At 40.0% G+C, this 14,212-nt stretch overlaps 1 protein-coding gene across 4 annotated transcripts in view; it reads right to left on the reverse strand.

Annotated features, from left to right (window-relative positions):
* The window catches only part of TRANK1 (tetratricopeptide repeat and ankyrin repeat containing 1), a 52,678-nt gene that overhangs the window by 11,111 nt on the left and 27,355 nt on the right, over nucleotides 1-14,212 (reverse strand). For all 4 annotated transcript variants that reach the window (XM_017823461.1, XM_017823470.1, XM_017823452.1 and 1 more), the window contains exons 13-19: nucleotides 10,729-13,593; nucleotides 9,919-10,118; nucleotides 9,262-9,399; nucleotides 5,249-5,389; nucleotides 4,422-4,578; nucleotides 3,221-3,309; nucleotides 288-391 (exon numbers count right to left, since the gene is read on the reverse strand). In XM_017823461.1, the coding sequence (XP_017678950.1) occupies nucleotides 288-391; nucleotides 3,221-3,309; nucleotides 4,422-4,578; nucleotides 5,249-5,389; nucleotides 9,262-9,399; nucleotides 9,919-10,118; nucleotides 10,729-13,593 (3,694 nt within the window). The remainder of the gene's footprint in view (nucleotides 1-287; nucleotides 392-3,220; nucleotides 3,310-4,421; nucleotides 4,579-5,248; nucleotides 5,390-9,261; nucleotides 9,400-9,918; nucleotides 10,119-10,728; nucleotides 13,594-14,212) is intronic.

Below are 14,212 nucleotides of genomic sequence, written 5' to 3' on the forward strand. Positions count from 1 at the left end.
CACATGACCAGCAAGTCCTTTCAAGGGCCACATTTCATTTGGACAGCCTATGGTGTACAACTTCTCCACTACTCCCCAAAGGGAGCAGTGCCCCAGATCCTGTTGTGCTAGACTTTCCCATTTCTTAAATCTCTTTTGCCACCCACAAACATGTGAAGACACCTCATCTGCATTGTTCTCTGCTGTTTCCAGTCCAGTCCTACAACTGGGATGTGAATCTCCCCCTCCAGACTCCAGTGAGGTCTGGCACCACAAAATGACACTTGCTCATCTGCACTGACACTTACCTAGGGCTGCTTTTCTTTGCATGCACTTTGAGAACAGCATCATGTGCCAGGGCCAGTTTTGACTTCTCAGCTGCTCCACCCTTTTGGTAACATTTGGCTGCCACCTGGGGTGAAATCATACACAGCATTCACAGATGTGCATCCAGTCCATGGCTTATCACATAAAAGCAATACTTAATTTTAGTCACTGTAATGGAAAGCAGAAAGAGTGGCAGGGTGCCTGGAAGAAGGAAAAGGTAAAACATTGCAGTATATTTTTAGGACAAAAAGAAAAGCTTTAAAGTCAGTCCACATGTGACATCAAAATTAGAGTATTAATTACAATGTTTTACATGGAAGTAGTGAAAGCAGAATTCCTGGTAGGCTGATAGAATAAACAGCATATGCAATTTGAATGATAGGCTAAACCACTAACTGGTAAGTCATCAGACATCTACTACATATTAATAGAGGGAGGAAAATCAATGTGTGCAAAGTGAAATCAAAAAGCATGGAACATTTTTCATGCTTTGATCATACCAGGCCCTTTCTGTGATAAACTAAACAGAGGTACCAGGAATTACCATGCTCCTAGCAAGGTTTGTTTCATTATCACCCTGCTTATTCTGCAACACCATGATTTCTTTATTCTATCCACTAATTTTGTATTTGCGTCTGTTTGGAATTTGCCCATTGCAAGCCACTCTTAGAAATGCCAAATTCACCAGATAATTTTTTCTTAAGGTAGCAACGATAAGCAAAGATGAAGGTTATAAAGAAAGTAGAACAGCAGATAATATAATTAATACATTTCAGATTCCAAGATAATTTTTTTTTTAGCTATGTTGTTTTTTTATCTAAATTCTTTTCTGTCCATTTAGGGAATTGCCTTTTACTTTCAAGGGGAGATAACGACTGTCTGTACAGCGGCAGCTGATTGCTTTGACTTTTTGCCTTGTTAAAATTATCTATTTTCCTTTCAAAAAATTCTGTGTTGCTACCAGCAAAACACAGAAACTTTCTTTTTGCCACGATCAAAGAAAGCATCCAAAATTCCCACTCTGGACTGGCTGGCAATGCTTTGCCTGATGCCCCCCAGGACACAGTTGGCCCTCCTGGCTGCCAGGGCACTGCAAACTCATATTCTACTTTCCATTGACCAGGACCCCCAGGTACTTTTCTGTAGCACTTCTCTCCAGCCTCTAATTCCCCAGCCTATACACACAACTAGGGCTGCCCCATCCCAGGTGCAGAATCTGGCACTTGCCCTTCTTAAACTTGATACAGTTGGTGAGTGCCCAGCCCTCTAACTTACTGAGGTCTCTCTGCAGGGCCTCTCTATCAAGGGAGTCAACAGCTCCTCTCAATTTAGTATCCTCATAGTTTAGTATGGCTGGCAAACTTACTTAATGTACATTTAATTCCTGTGTCCAAATCATTTATAAAAACATTAAAGAGCACTGGTCCTTAAATTGAGCCTTGGGGAATCCAATTAGTGATTGGCCACCAGCTTGATATAACCCCATTTACTATAATTCTTTGAGCCTGACTTGTCAGTCAATTTCCCACCTAATGTATTATGGACTTGTCTAGCTGTGAGCTGGACATTTCATCAAGAAGGACACTGTGAAAGACAGTACTAAAATCTTTGCTGAAACCAAAATATATCACAACTACTGGCTTCTCTTGGTCAACTAGATGGGTGACCTTATCATAAAAGGTGCTGGACAGCTTGAACTCTAATCAAGCTTTGGCCACACAAATTTTCTCCCTACAGTGACAGCATCTCCGTTATCCTCCCATGTCACTTCCCTTTGCTTCCAGTGTCCATACACTTTCCCTTTCTGCGTAAGTTCTAGAAGAAGATTCCTGTTCAGCCAAGTCAGACTCTGCCCCACTTGCTTGACTTCTGATGCTTTGGAATCACTTGCTCCTGCACTCTTAAGAGACGGCTCTTAAGAAGCGCCTAGCATTCACAGACCCCAAGATTTTCAAAAGCAAATTCCCAGGAAATCTTACTAATTAGATCCTTCAGCAGCCCAAAGTCTGCTACTCCCATATCCATGGTCAAATGTTTGTTGGCCAGCTTTCTTCTGTAGCCAAAAATTTGAAACTCAGTTACTTTGTGGCCACTGTGACCACGACAGACACAAATCACCACATTACTCATAAGTCCCTCTCTGCTTACAAACAGTAAATGTAGGAGGGCACCCTTCCTAGTTGGCTCCCTTAGTACCTGCACCCAATGGTTATCTTCTTCAACATGCTCCAGAAATTTCCTGGACCTGTTGGTGTCCACTGTACGATATTCCCAGTTGATATCTGGGAAGTTAAAATCACCCATAAGGACAAGGGTAGTTGATCTATAGATATCCCTTATCTCCTTGTAGAATAATTAATTGGTGGTGTCGTCCTAGCTGTGTTTTGCTTCCATCCAATTAACTGTCATCCCATATCTGGACTTGTATTAACTACCAATTTAGGAAAAAAAAAACCTGTCAAATCTCCATGTTCTTTAAAAAGGAAGGGAATGAACCCATCATTTTACTGCCCAAATTAATATACTTCCAATAAATCTTTTCCTTCTACTACACTATGTGCAATGATAACATCAAGAATATGGTTTAGATTCACAGATTTCAATCAATTCCAGTCATTGCTAATAATTGTTTTTTTTCCAACTGTCTTTCTTTTGTGTATATTAAAATGTTTTCCCCTCATTGGACTGCAAACGTCTGAGTAGTGAATTTAAGATTACAAACAATAGGCTTGTCCTCCCTGCTTACTTCTTGTAAGTCATTGACAAGTAGTCTGCAGAGACCTACACAAATCTCAAACTAAGACAAACTGCTACACAGCAACTGAAGGTTTACAGATGATTTTATAGATACAAAGAAAAAAAAAGGTTTCAGAATAAACAAAAATCCTTATTTCAGATAAACATATGTTCCTACCTCCCAGAACTGGTGTTTAGCATAGTAGTCTCCCTGTGCAATCCATTCTTCTGGAGTTGAAGTTTTAGCAAACATGCTGTCATCTAAGTCTAGAAGAGCAGAGTAATTATTTTATGTTAAAACACATAAACCACAGAAACCACGTATCATGTACCAAAACTAGGCATTAACATCTTATAACGTTCCAAGCTCTATGATTTATGCTCACACCAGTAACAGTAATTATGAGTTAAATGTGTTTTATGTCTCTCAATCAGCACTGAAAATCAACAAGTTGGGTTTGGTTTTGAAAGACCATTAAAAATTATGCTTGTTTTTTTGACAAATCTTTGAGTAAACCCACTCTCTTCATAGAAAACAAATTATTTTAATTGATAAATCTCTTTTAGCTGGGATGGTTTGTCTGTAACAGCTTTCGTTACTGTGCAAGTGCGAGGCTATCATCCTGTTGTGTGAGGCTATCAGTGAGAACACAGCATCAAAACAAAAAACATAGTTTGCCTGGAGACTGGGCTGGTAAGGGGCTGAAACTGCATTAACACAGCAGAAAATGTGACTACAAATTAAACACTGAAACAGCTCAAAGCTATAAATATCTGCGGTCACTCAGGTCCATTGAGTTCTCCCTCCATAGCAGCTGGCTGAGCAGCAGCAATCTCCCTTTGAATAGGAAAGCCTCTCACAGTTACCCATTCAGGCTGAGAGAACCCTTACCCAACACCATACACCAATGGGTTGGTAAATGACATTTTTGCATGTGTGTAACATTAAAGATATGTATAGCAAGCTTATGTGATAATTGTTGTATCCCATGCTAACTTTAAACATAGTAAAAAACAGAGTATTGACCACCAATCCATCTGTACTTAATGAATATTCTATATCTGAATTTACTAGTTAGAACTCAATAAACTAACTACAAGATCAGATCTGTCTGAGTGATCTCTGACTCTTGTGACAGCAATGAAACTTATACTAATGAATTAGCAATGAGTTATGCTTTAACATATGCAACTGATTTTAGAGACAAAAGAATTAAGACCCACTGAAATAAGTGGAAATTTGCAAGGGCAGTTATCAGTGCATACTGTTAGAAGCACCAAGGAATTTAACCTTCTTTACTATAAGGCCTAAAAGCAAGAAAGCATAAGTAGGCTGTCCTGTTTGACAGTCTTTTAAGAAAGTTTTAGGATAACTTTACCTTCGTTTTCATCTGTTTTGACAACCTCAACAAATTTTCTTTTGATGAAATACTTAAAAGCTGGAGCCCGTTTATCACAGTCTTCATCAAAGATCCACAGATTTACCCTGGCTCTTGTAATGGCAGTATACAATTGCTTGAGTTCTCCATTCAGCATCTGAACCAGAACAAAAACCAAAATAAAATAAATGAAATGCCAGATGAGCTAAATTGTTAGAATGAAACAGACTTTGCAGTTACCAGAAGACAGAGAATTTATACAGAAAGCGTAATAAATAAGAAAGTGTCTTTGAGTAAGCAAGTCTAAATACATCATCATGGCTAGGCTTCGCGAACAAAGATTTGGGAAGGCTAGTCTAAATACTAAATATTGGATTTTACAATTACATAAGCCATCATGCAGCTAACTTGCAAGCAACTACTGCCGTAAATCTAGCAGCTGCACCATACAATCCTGAAAATATCTAACTCGCTAGATTCTAAGAAGTTTCCTTAATTACAAAGTAGTGACACAAACTGGAAAACAGACTTCAGAAATAATAAATATTGACAAGCTGATTTGCTATGTGCTTTAACCACAGTTGCTCTTTAAATATACCTAAAAGTCTATGACACAGGTTTTCTTCTCTTATCAAACTACATTTGCAAAAAACCTCTTAGCTTTTAAAATCAGTATTATATTATACAAATATGAACAACTACCAAAAAGGCATGGCAACATCGATAAACATGAAACTACAGGATGAAAGCATTTAAGAAATTTGTCTGTTTCTAAGATGTAAGAATTTAACTTGTCCTTCCTATTCCCAATGTTACGAAAAACTCACCTTGTACATTTCTACATTAAAAGGAGATTTTTTCTGCACACCAGCATCATCATCTAATGGTATTTCGTTTAGCAAGTTGCTTCCCATTTGCACATCCGAATCAGGACTATAAGAAGATATTATCTTCCATTCTTTGCTAGCCTAAAATATCAAGAGAATGAGGTTTACTTGTATACAGTACCCACTAGTGCCTACATTGCAAAAGATAAGGTTGTATGTTCTGACCAATCCATCTCTACAACTGAAGGCAGCTCAGAGGAGATGAGTGGGGAAAAAATTTTCTCATGGAAGAATGTAAAGAATAATCAAATTTCATCAAGAAAGTCAAACTTCATCTCAACACAATCTTTGTTTGAGATACTTGTCTGTACCAGGTGATCATCAAGGCATATACACAACTTCCCCTAAAATAGCTAGTAGAGAGTAACATCTTCCTGAGTTGCCGAGATAAAAGTGAAGACATGCCTCAGCCCAACAGAGTGTGTGAAAACTGAGCAACAAACAAAACAAACCTGGAAGAGTGCAACTGGCTTGAGCTGGCTTCAAGCTATGTATTACTTCCCAGGGACTGGGGATGGCCAGCATCATGATGGCAAAGCTAATGGGAATACATATATATATATTTATGTATGTATGTATGTATGTATATAGGGACTGCTAAGTGGAATCATGTTTTTATTGTGATTCTGATGTACATTGCCATTGTTACACTATGCCTGCCTTGGGATTTCAGGACACTGCTGTATCACTTATAAATCCAAATCATATGCAATATTCAATATATCAAATAAGTAAAATTTGAAATTAAACATTAAAACCTCCTTGGGTGGACTATACATTTTCAGCTGAACACCCCTACAATGGAGGCCCATCTGTAGAAAAGATCAGGTACCCTCCCCCTGGATGAGGATCAAGTTTTAGTCCTAGGGATGAGGATTTTCCTACAAAACCCAATACCACGACAGGCAAAGTCACTGGGGGGGGGTGTGCTGATTTCTGGGTGTCTTCTTCTCTTCTGTTTGCTTGTGGTATGTTTGCATTTCGCAGAAGCGCCCATTGGACAAAACTTCAAAACTTCCAGGGGTCACCATCCCCTGGGGGTTACCATTTTCTTAGCTTCAGGGGGAAAACCTGGTTCAAACCACTACACTGGGCCAGGCAGATCCCTGCCAGCTTGGAGCAGGGTGAAAGGTAAATGGTGGTGGAATAACACGTAGAAGTTGCCAACTGTCATGCTAAAATGTGCTAAGACGTGTTGGAGACATCTTGGCCTGCAGGTTAGGATGGGCAGCAACTAGGTCTCCTTGACTCTACAAGACTGACAAGCTCAGTGAGTTGCAGACCAGCTGGCCCACAACTCACCGCTCCTCATCACTCAGCACCAAGGAGACCTTGGCTCCACCTGGAGCAAGAAGGATCCAGACAAATAGAGGCAAGTTGGTGCTGTCCTGTTTCTGGTGCACCAATAAGTCAGTTCTCTGAACAGGGACCAGATCATTCATCTTGGCAGGAAAAGGCAGTAGATTAACAAGAGGGAAATTCAGGACATCAGCTTTGGCGTGCAAGTCATCAACAGTGCTTGGGTAAACCATGATGTGGTGAAGCCCATCAACAAAATACAGGGCTTGGAGCCATGGAAGTGGACCCACACTTATTCCATGCAGGCATATATTCTCGCCCTCAGGGTTCCCGAGCAAGACACTTGGTCATTCATTTGATTAATGTGTTAAGCTTACTGTGTAATACTAGTAATCACTAATGCTCGTCTCAGCCAGGGCTGGAATGGCACCTGCCAACACATCCTCTAGGAAGAACACTCAGAGATGAGCAGAAAAACTACTCATGCGGAAAATCTTAAAAATCGTGGTCTGAGAATATTGGACTCCAACATAGGGACACATAAGAAATATGCACATAAATATGCACAGATATGCTTAACTATAAGTTGTGTGGCAGAAGATCAGTGTTGTGCACTCTCATGCCATGTAACAAATGCCAGCTCCTGATAATACCATTCTGCAGGTTCCCAATCCCCTACAAAACTTAAAACTTTAACCTTAAAATTGTAAAAAACAGTACCTTAAAACTCTAAGTATATTCTAAGCTATGTTCATTTTTCCCCTTTTTGGTATTTAACTGAAATCCAATTAAATAATGCCAGGTTTCTGGCACAAAATCAAAAAAATACTTGCAATAAGACTGAAACAATGTTTTTACAAACTATATACTTCAGAGCTTTGAGCAACTCAATACAGGTTAACTATTTTCCTATGGGGAAAAGAAGTAGGAAACTTTTCTTTCAAAATGTATTTTGATGATGATGCATTTTGAAGTTAAGATTGCAATAAATTATCTATCAAAACAAATCTATGACATGCCTGTCATAGATTGCAACATGACAACCAGCTAATGGTATCGGTTTGGTCAACAGCTTGCTAGGTTTTGGGGATTTGGCTTTTTTACCTTCTAGATTCTTCATTCAAATCTGCTTCCTGAAACAAGACTGTTCTTAAATCTCATTTTCAAGACAAATAAAAAGAAAACTCAATACGTTACAAAATGCACACAGCCACGTTGTTGTGTTTACAACAGTTCACAGATTCAACTTTCTTAAATTAGAAAACCTCAAGGTGAGCTGCTTTCCTGCCTGCTTGTTTAGTTGCTCAAATCAACTCAATTACTCATGATTCACCGGAACATGGAAGAATTGTATGAAAACCCTTCTCTAGGCCTGACACGCATTATTAGTCTAAGCTAAAATGCCCTATACAACTCAGCTCTGTTAAACTGATTCTGCTAAATTCTGATAAATGGCTTGTTGTTTTTCTGAGTACGACTTGCATCACCAAAACCAAATCAACTCTGAGAAATCTACCATGACAGCCAGTATTGTACTGCCCCCAAACTTCAGTAAGCCAGAGCAAAGGTCATTTACCGCAAGCTCCTCCCTATGAGAAGCATCATATAACATTCACTAAACTCTATGAAGAGCCACCAGTAAACTGCTCTCAGTTTTCTTGCGGTTTTCATCTGTTGAAAACCACATCTGAGACACTGTTTTGAGGGCTAGAGGCAGAGGGCATCTGCAACACAGTTGTTCACATTGAATGTTTAATCATAGAGCAACTCAGTCATAGGCACTCTCAAGTGTCTGCAGGCACATTCAGTAATGCTGCTTACTTGGTTGCCTTAGGGGCAGGGCAGGAGGGTTCTGCGATGCTCCAGCAACAACAGCGAGGCTGCTGTAGTTGACAGCCCATTGCAAAGAGCCTCGCAGACTGCTCCCCTGACAGGTCTGGAGTTACAAGCTCCTGTCCTAGAGAGACAGGCTTTGAGCTCCCCAGAGAACAACAAATGGGGGCAAAAGAACACAAAGCACAACATCTCCATGAAAGGAATTCTGTATCTGAGGCCATTCTATGGGCAATGACATCCACTCTAGGCTCTGAGACCTTTTCAAGTTTCCTGACAACTCCTGAGCTAGACCACAACGAGTTTTTTGGACCTAAGCTGTGGAAGGATACAGAGCATGCTCCTCCCCACCCCTCCAAATACATACACACACTATTTGATTCTAAACAATTGGTTCAGAATTTTATGGTGATAGAAAGCAGGGGTGTATAAAGTGCTTTTTTGGGACTTGGAACTCCAGTAAAGAATATGGGAAAGTGATGGAGTGTCCTTCACCAACTGTTCTGACCTGAACTGGGAGCAGCCAGGAGAGACAGGATGTAAGGAGTAGTCTTGGTACGCAGCAGAAGTGTGTGTGTGTGTGCACATCCGCAATGTTGTGTGTATCCCAAGGCTCTCCCTTATATTTTAACAGTCAACCTGAAGGAAAATGCAGGACTAAGGGAAGGAGATCTCAATTCATAAACCTCTGTTTTCTACTGTGATGAAACCACACATCTTCAGAGAAAACAGGGAATCCTTCCCCAACTGAAATGCTAATTAGACCACATGTAAAACTGACTTTAGAAAAAAATGAAGAAAAAGGAGTAAGAATTAAGTACCTCTGAATCTGTGAAAAAGTTGTAAAGGAGTACATCATCAAACTCCAAGCCCTTTGCTTCATAAATTGTCAGTACAAGTGCCAAACTAAGTTCCTCAGGTATCTTCTCCTTCGCAGTTTCATTTGCCACTAATACCACCTGCCGCAAAATAGAGGAAAAAAAAACATATTAGGAAGCAAAAAAAAAAAAAAGGTAACAGTTTTACAGCAAAATCAGGCAAACATGTCACAATAATGCAAGAGCCTTCTCAAAACCAGACAACATTTAACACAGNACATGTCACAATAATGCAAGAGCCTTCTCAAAACCAGACAACATTTAACACAGACATTTCAGCACACTCCACAAAAGAGGTCACAAAACTGCCATTAGAGATTGACAAATGTGTGGCATGTGCAGACAGTTTTAGATCTGGTGTAAGAAAATTTGGAGTTATAAAGGAACAGGATAGACAATACCTGATGACAAAAAAAAGAACAGAAAGAGCCAGACATATAAGAAGAAACAGAAACCAACACAATAAAGGTTTCTAAGTCTAAAAAGCATAATTTATCAGTGAGACAAAGGCTTAAAAAAGAAAGTTGTGGGCAATCCATACAGAATTATTATTTAGAAACAGAGGTGGAAGAATCTGCAAAAAGCCTAAGAAAAGCAAACCTGATGTGCTCCAAATTCAATCGGTTGTGTTTTCCTTTTGTTGCCCCTCAGCAGAATCGCTAGGTCACTAACACTGCAGGACTCCAAGACCGTAGGTTTTGGTCCCTCAAAGAGACCACGATCCTGAGGAAGCCGATCAAAAGATTCTGGAAAATAATGCTGGAGCAAATCAACCACTCCAGATGCTAAACGGAGAATACCTTCAAAAAGCAGAATTCAGATTTTAAGGTTCAGCCTGTTTCAAATTCTCTCACAAACACAAATTGAAATCAATTTTTAAAAGAACTTTGAAATCAAGACATATCATGACAAAAACATTAGTCAGAAAAGACAGAAGCTGTAAGGTCCACTCTATGTTTCTTCCATTTTGAGTGGACCTCATTTTTGGGCCTGTAAAGATCAGAAAGCATGCTACAAAGGCTTGGCAGAATTCCCAAAAAATGAAGGCCATAAGTGAGAAACACGTAAGAAAAGCAGAAGCAGCACACCAATGCCGCAAAGTCTAGTGCTTTGGGGATGGGACAATAGAACTATGTATGAACATTTGTTAAATTTTCCTTCAAACAAGTAGAGCCAAAACATGCAGTAAGCATGGGTGTTCAAAAAAAAGACACTTTTAAAAACGTTCATTCTTGGTTCCCCAGTGGAGATGTCACAATACAGAGTTGACATATCAGAAAGAGCTGCCCATCTGATCTGCTAAAAAAACAGGCCACACAGAGATGCTTTGAATTGGCCAGTAGAAAACTCGAATCATTAGTGACATATGAAGAGCACAGGCTCAGCTCATAAATAAGTTTGTTACTCTACCTGAATGGGACCTGTAGTTCTGGTACAACTGATATATCCTTTTTGGTTTTCTAACACGCTGCTTCTTGTTCGCGGAGCTCTTGCTTGCGTAATGGAACAGTGACCTCAGGTCACTAAAACGAAAAGCAACTCCTTTCATTATGCTCTGGGCAGTGTCACCAGTTAGAAACATGGCATTAGGGTCATTGATGCATTTCATTAACAGTGCTAGCTCGGCTTGCGTGAAATCCTGTATCTCATCACCATAAAACTCATGAATGGACCATGGCAGTTCCCTGAGCTTTGAAAGTCGTTGAGATAAATTATATAGCAAATCTTCTTCATCAAAGTAGCCTCCCTGTGATAATATCTGCTGATAAAGACAAAAGAGATGATAGATTTCACTCCTGTCTTCCGTGAAGTTTGGTGATCTCTTTCGGCCTAGCTTTTTGTACTTCTCCTCAGTAAGCTTGCCTCCAAAGCAACTCAGTGCCTCAAAAGAGCCTTTCAGAAAAGATTTTATTTCTTTCCAAACCAATGCTGGATTGTACAAGCTTTTACCTTTTATCATTTTTGGCCATATTTCCTTTGCAAATACATCATAAGTCACAAAAGTCCAATGATCGCTTTCCCTAGAGTACGCATCTGCAGCTCCTCCATCATCACCATGTTCTGCTTCAAGGTTACCTTCTTCATCCTCGTCCTGCCAATTTGGTATGACCGAGTCTTCCTGAGGACTCCAACCAACAATGATTCTTTTAAGACTTCCATCTTCATTTCTTGGAAAAAATGGGTCGGGCATGGATGCATCCAGTAACAACAACAACTGCTTGGAGGTGACAAACAGTGGAAAATTTTCATCTTTAATGTCTTGTAGTTTGTGAATATTTGGCTCCAGAGGCTTGAAGTGACCGGTTACCTTGGAAGACTTGCTAAGTTCAATGAAATTCTTCTGAACTTCTTGGCATAAGACAGGATTTTTTGTTACAAAGATCTGGTGCAGGTGCTCCAGCCTGTTTGATGCTTCTGTGCTACACGTTTGGTCTTCTTCATGGTCATCACGTGAATTGATTTCTGTACCAGCTGTGCCTGAGGGAACCTTTCCATTTTCACTGTCCTGGTCTTGCTCGTCCTTCACCTGTTCCTCACTCGAATCATCATTGTCTTGTTTTATTTCACCCTCTTCCTTCGCTAAACTGGCTTTTTCAAACTCACTGCACTGTCTTTGCTGCCATGTCTGCCTTTCCAGCAGAGGTCCATTTGCCAAGGTGGATTTTTCCCAGTATGAATAGAATTTCTTCCAAAGCCTATACAAGCAGCAAGTCGTCTTCCCTGTCCCACTTCGCCCAATTAAAATGATTGGTTCCATGGGCTTTGGATTGAGATCAATTACTGCATACTCCAACTCCCCAACTCGGAAAGGGTATTCAACAGAAGTCTGCACATCATTTATAATGTTAAGCGCCATGTTAGTACTGAAACTGTGAAATTTTATTATATTGTACTCCAATTCTGCTGCACTGGCTGGAGGGAAATACTCAGGCATGGTATATTCTTTTGATTTTTCTGCCGCTGTGTCTTCAACATAACAACGTGGAACACGCTTCTCTGTTGTCACACTGTGGTTCTGATGTCCTTCATTTATACACTTCAGCTTTTTCCTCAAGATGCAGGATAAACCACGATTGTAGGAAATACATATATTTTCTAAGGCACGGTCCAGCTTGCCGTGGTCAAGAACAATGGCCCAAATTCTAATTATTTCTGTGTAAACTCTACCTGATTTTTCTGGAAGACTTTTTGTCTGTTCTGTCTCCATAATCTTTTCTGGACTCTCGCTGCAACGAGGAGAAAAGTCAATCGCAAGTTCCCAAAGCATTCTTGCACCTTTGTCCAATTTGGCTTCATACAGCCGGATATTAGCTTTCAGGTGTTTCAGTGGCTTCTGAAGGCCCCTAGTCCATTCCCCATTGCCAAGCTGCTTAATTGTCCTTATAGTTTTAGTTTTCAGATCATGAGGCACAGCTTTGCTGCTCAAAGTCTTCAGCATTTCAGGAGTGCACTCTATTTCCCAGGTCATGTTATCAAACTCCTGCTCATGTGCCTCAATATCCAGACTCTCCTCCTTTTCTTCCTTCTCTCCATTAGGCAGGACCATATTAAATTCCCCTACTCCATTCTTTTTCTCCCAATCATGCCTTTTTCCTTCAGGATAAGCTATGCTTCCACAAGATTGCAAGGAACTTCTTCCCTCCTCCAAACTAGTCTGAGCTGCAGGTGGCTTTTGTACTAGGGGATGATCCTTTCTCAGCGTGTCGCCCACTTTCAGTTGCTGAATTAAAGTTGTGATTGCCTGCACTAGACTTTCCTGCAGTGTTAAAGGGCTATTTATTCCTTCTGTTTTCTGCTTTGCCAACTGACCTTTTTTTGTTTTTATAGAACACGGGGGTTTTAAATCATTAGGCATTACATTGCCAGATGGTATTTTTAATGAGGACCCGGATGAAGAATGCCTTGTGCTCTTTGACTGTGAAGTCTCAGAGGTTGGAACGGGCTTAGATGTTTTACCCAAATGCCCTGCTCTATCTTGCCGGTGCTTCTTTTTCTCCAGTGCAGCATTATTCCAGGCAAGTAGCAGTGGGTCACTTTTTTTAATTCTATGCCTCACATCTCTTCCAGATTTGTTTTTTATATTAAAGTTAATGTCGAATTTTGCCAATGACTCTGTTATTCTCTTAGTCTGCTTTGAAAATCCTCTCTGAAAAACAATATGCATCACTGTATTTCCATTCTCATCTTGTACGTTTGGATTAAGATATGGAAAGTCAGAAGGTCTTGAAGCAAAGAGATCAAGTAGATAGTTCAGGATGTTTAAACCAGTGCCATCTGAAAGCAGGAAAACAAATATAAAAAGAAATCACTTGCTTTACAAGGACGCATTGTATGCCAACAATTATTTTTTTTCCTGCAGCTAGTGAATTAAAATCTATTTACTGTCAAAAGAAAAACAAAATCTACGATTCATGTTTGTAAAACATGCTTATTTGAAATGGCTCAAAACTGAGCTCTCCTAAGGTTCAGGGAAAACAATACAATGGCAGCAAAGCTTTAGAAATCCCTAGTGCTGTAACTGTTCCCATAGCATTAGTCAACTACACTCCTTTTTAACCTCTGGGTACAGAGGGATTTGTTCATTTTCCAACATGAGCCCTGACTGCTACCGAAGGAATGCCGGCAACTGGTCATCTGGACAAGCAGCAGCAGCTCTAGGTACTGCTCTGGGGTCATTTGGTTCACTTTAATATGGCACCCAGAAGTAACCTGCTGAGGATAACTTTGTTTCACTAAAATAACCCGCAGGAAATCCCAATTATTTCCTGATATTTGAGGTCCCTAAAGCAACTTCCTACAAAATAAGGTTAGTCACCTCCCTGGGGGGAAAAAATATATATACATATGTATCTATTCTACAGCTTTCTGGATTTCATCCAAATAATATATGTGA

The sequence above is a fragment of the Lepidothrix coronata genome, unplaced genomic scaffold (assembly GCF_001604755.1).
Source record: "Lepidothrix coronata isolate B3197 unplaced genomic scaffold, Lepidothrix_coronata-1.0 Scaffold3, whole genome shotgun sequence".
Classification (NCBI taxonomy): Eukaryota; Metazoa; Chordata; class Aves; order Passeriformes; family Pipridae; genus Lepidothrix; species Lepidothrix coronata.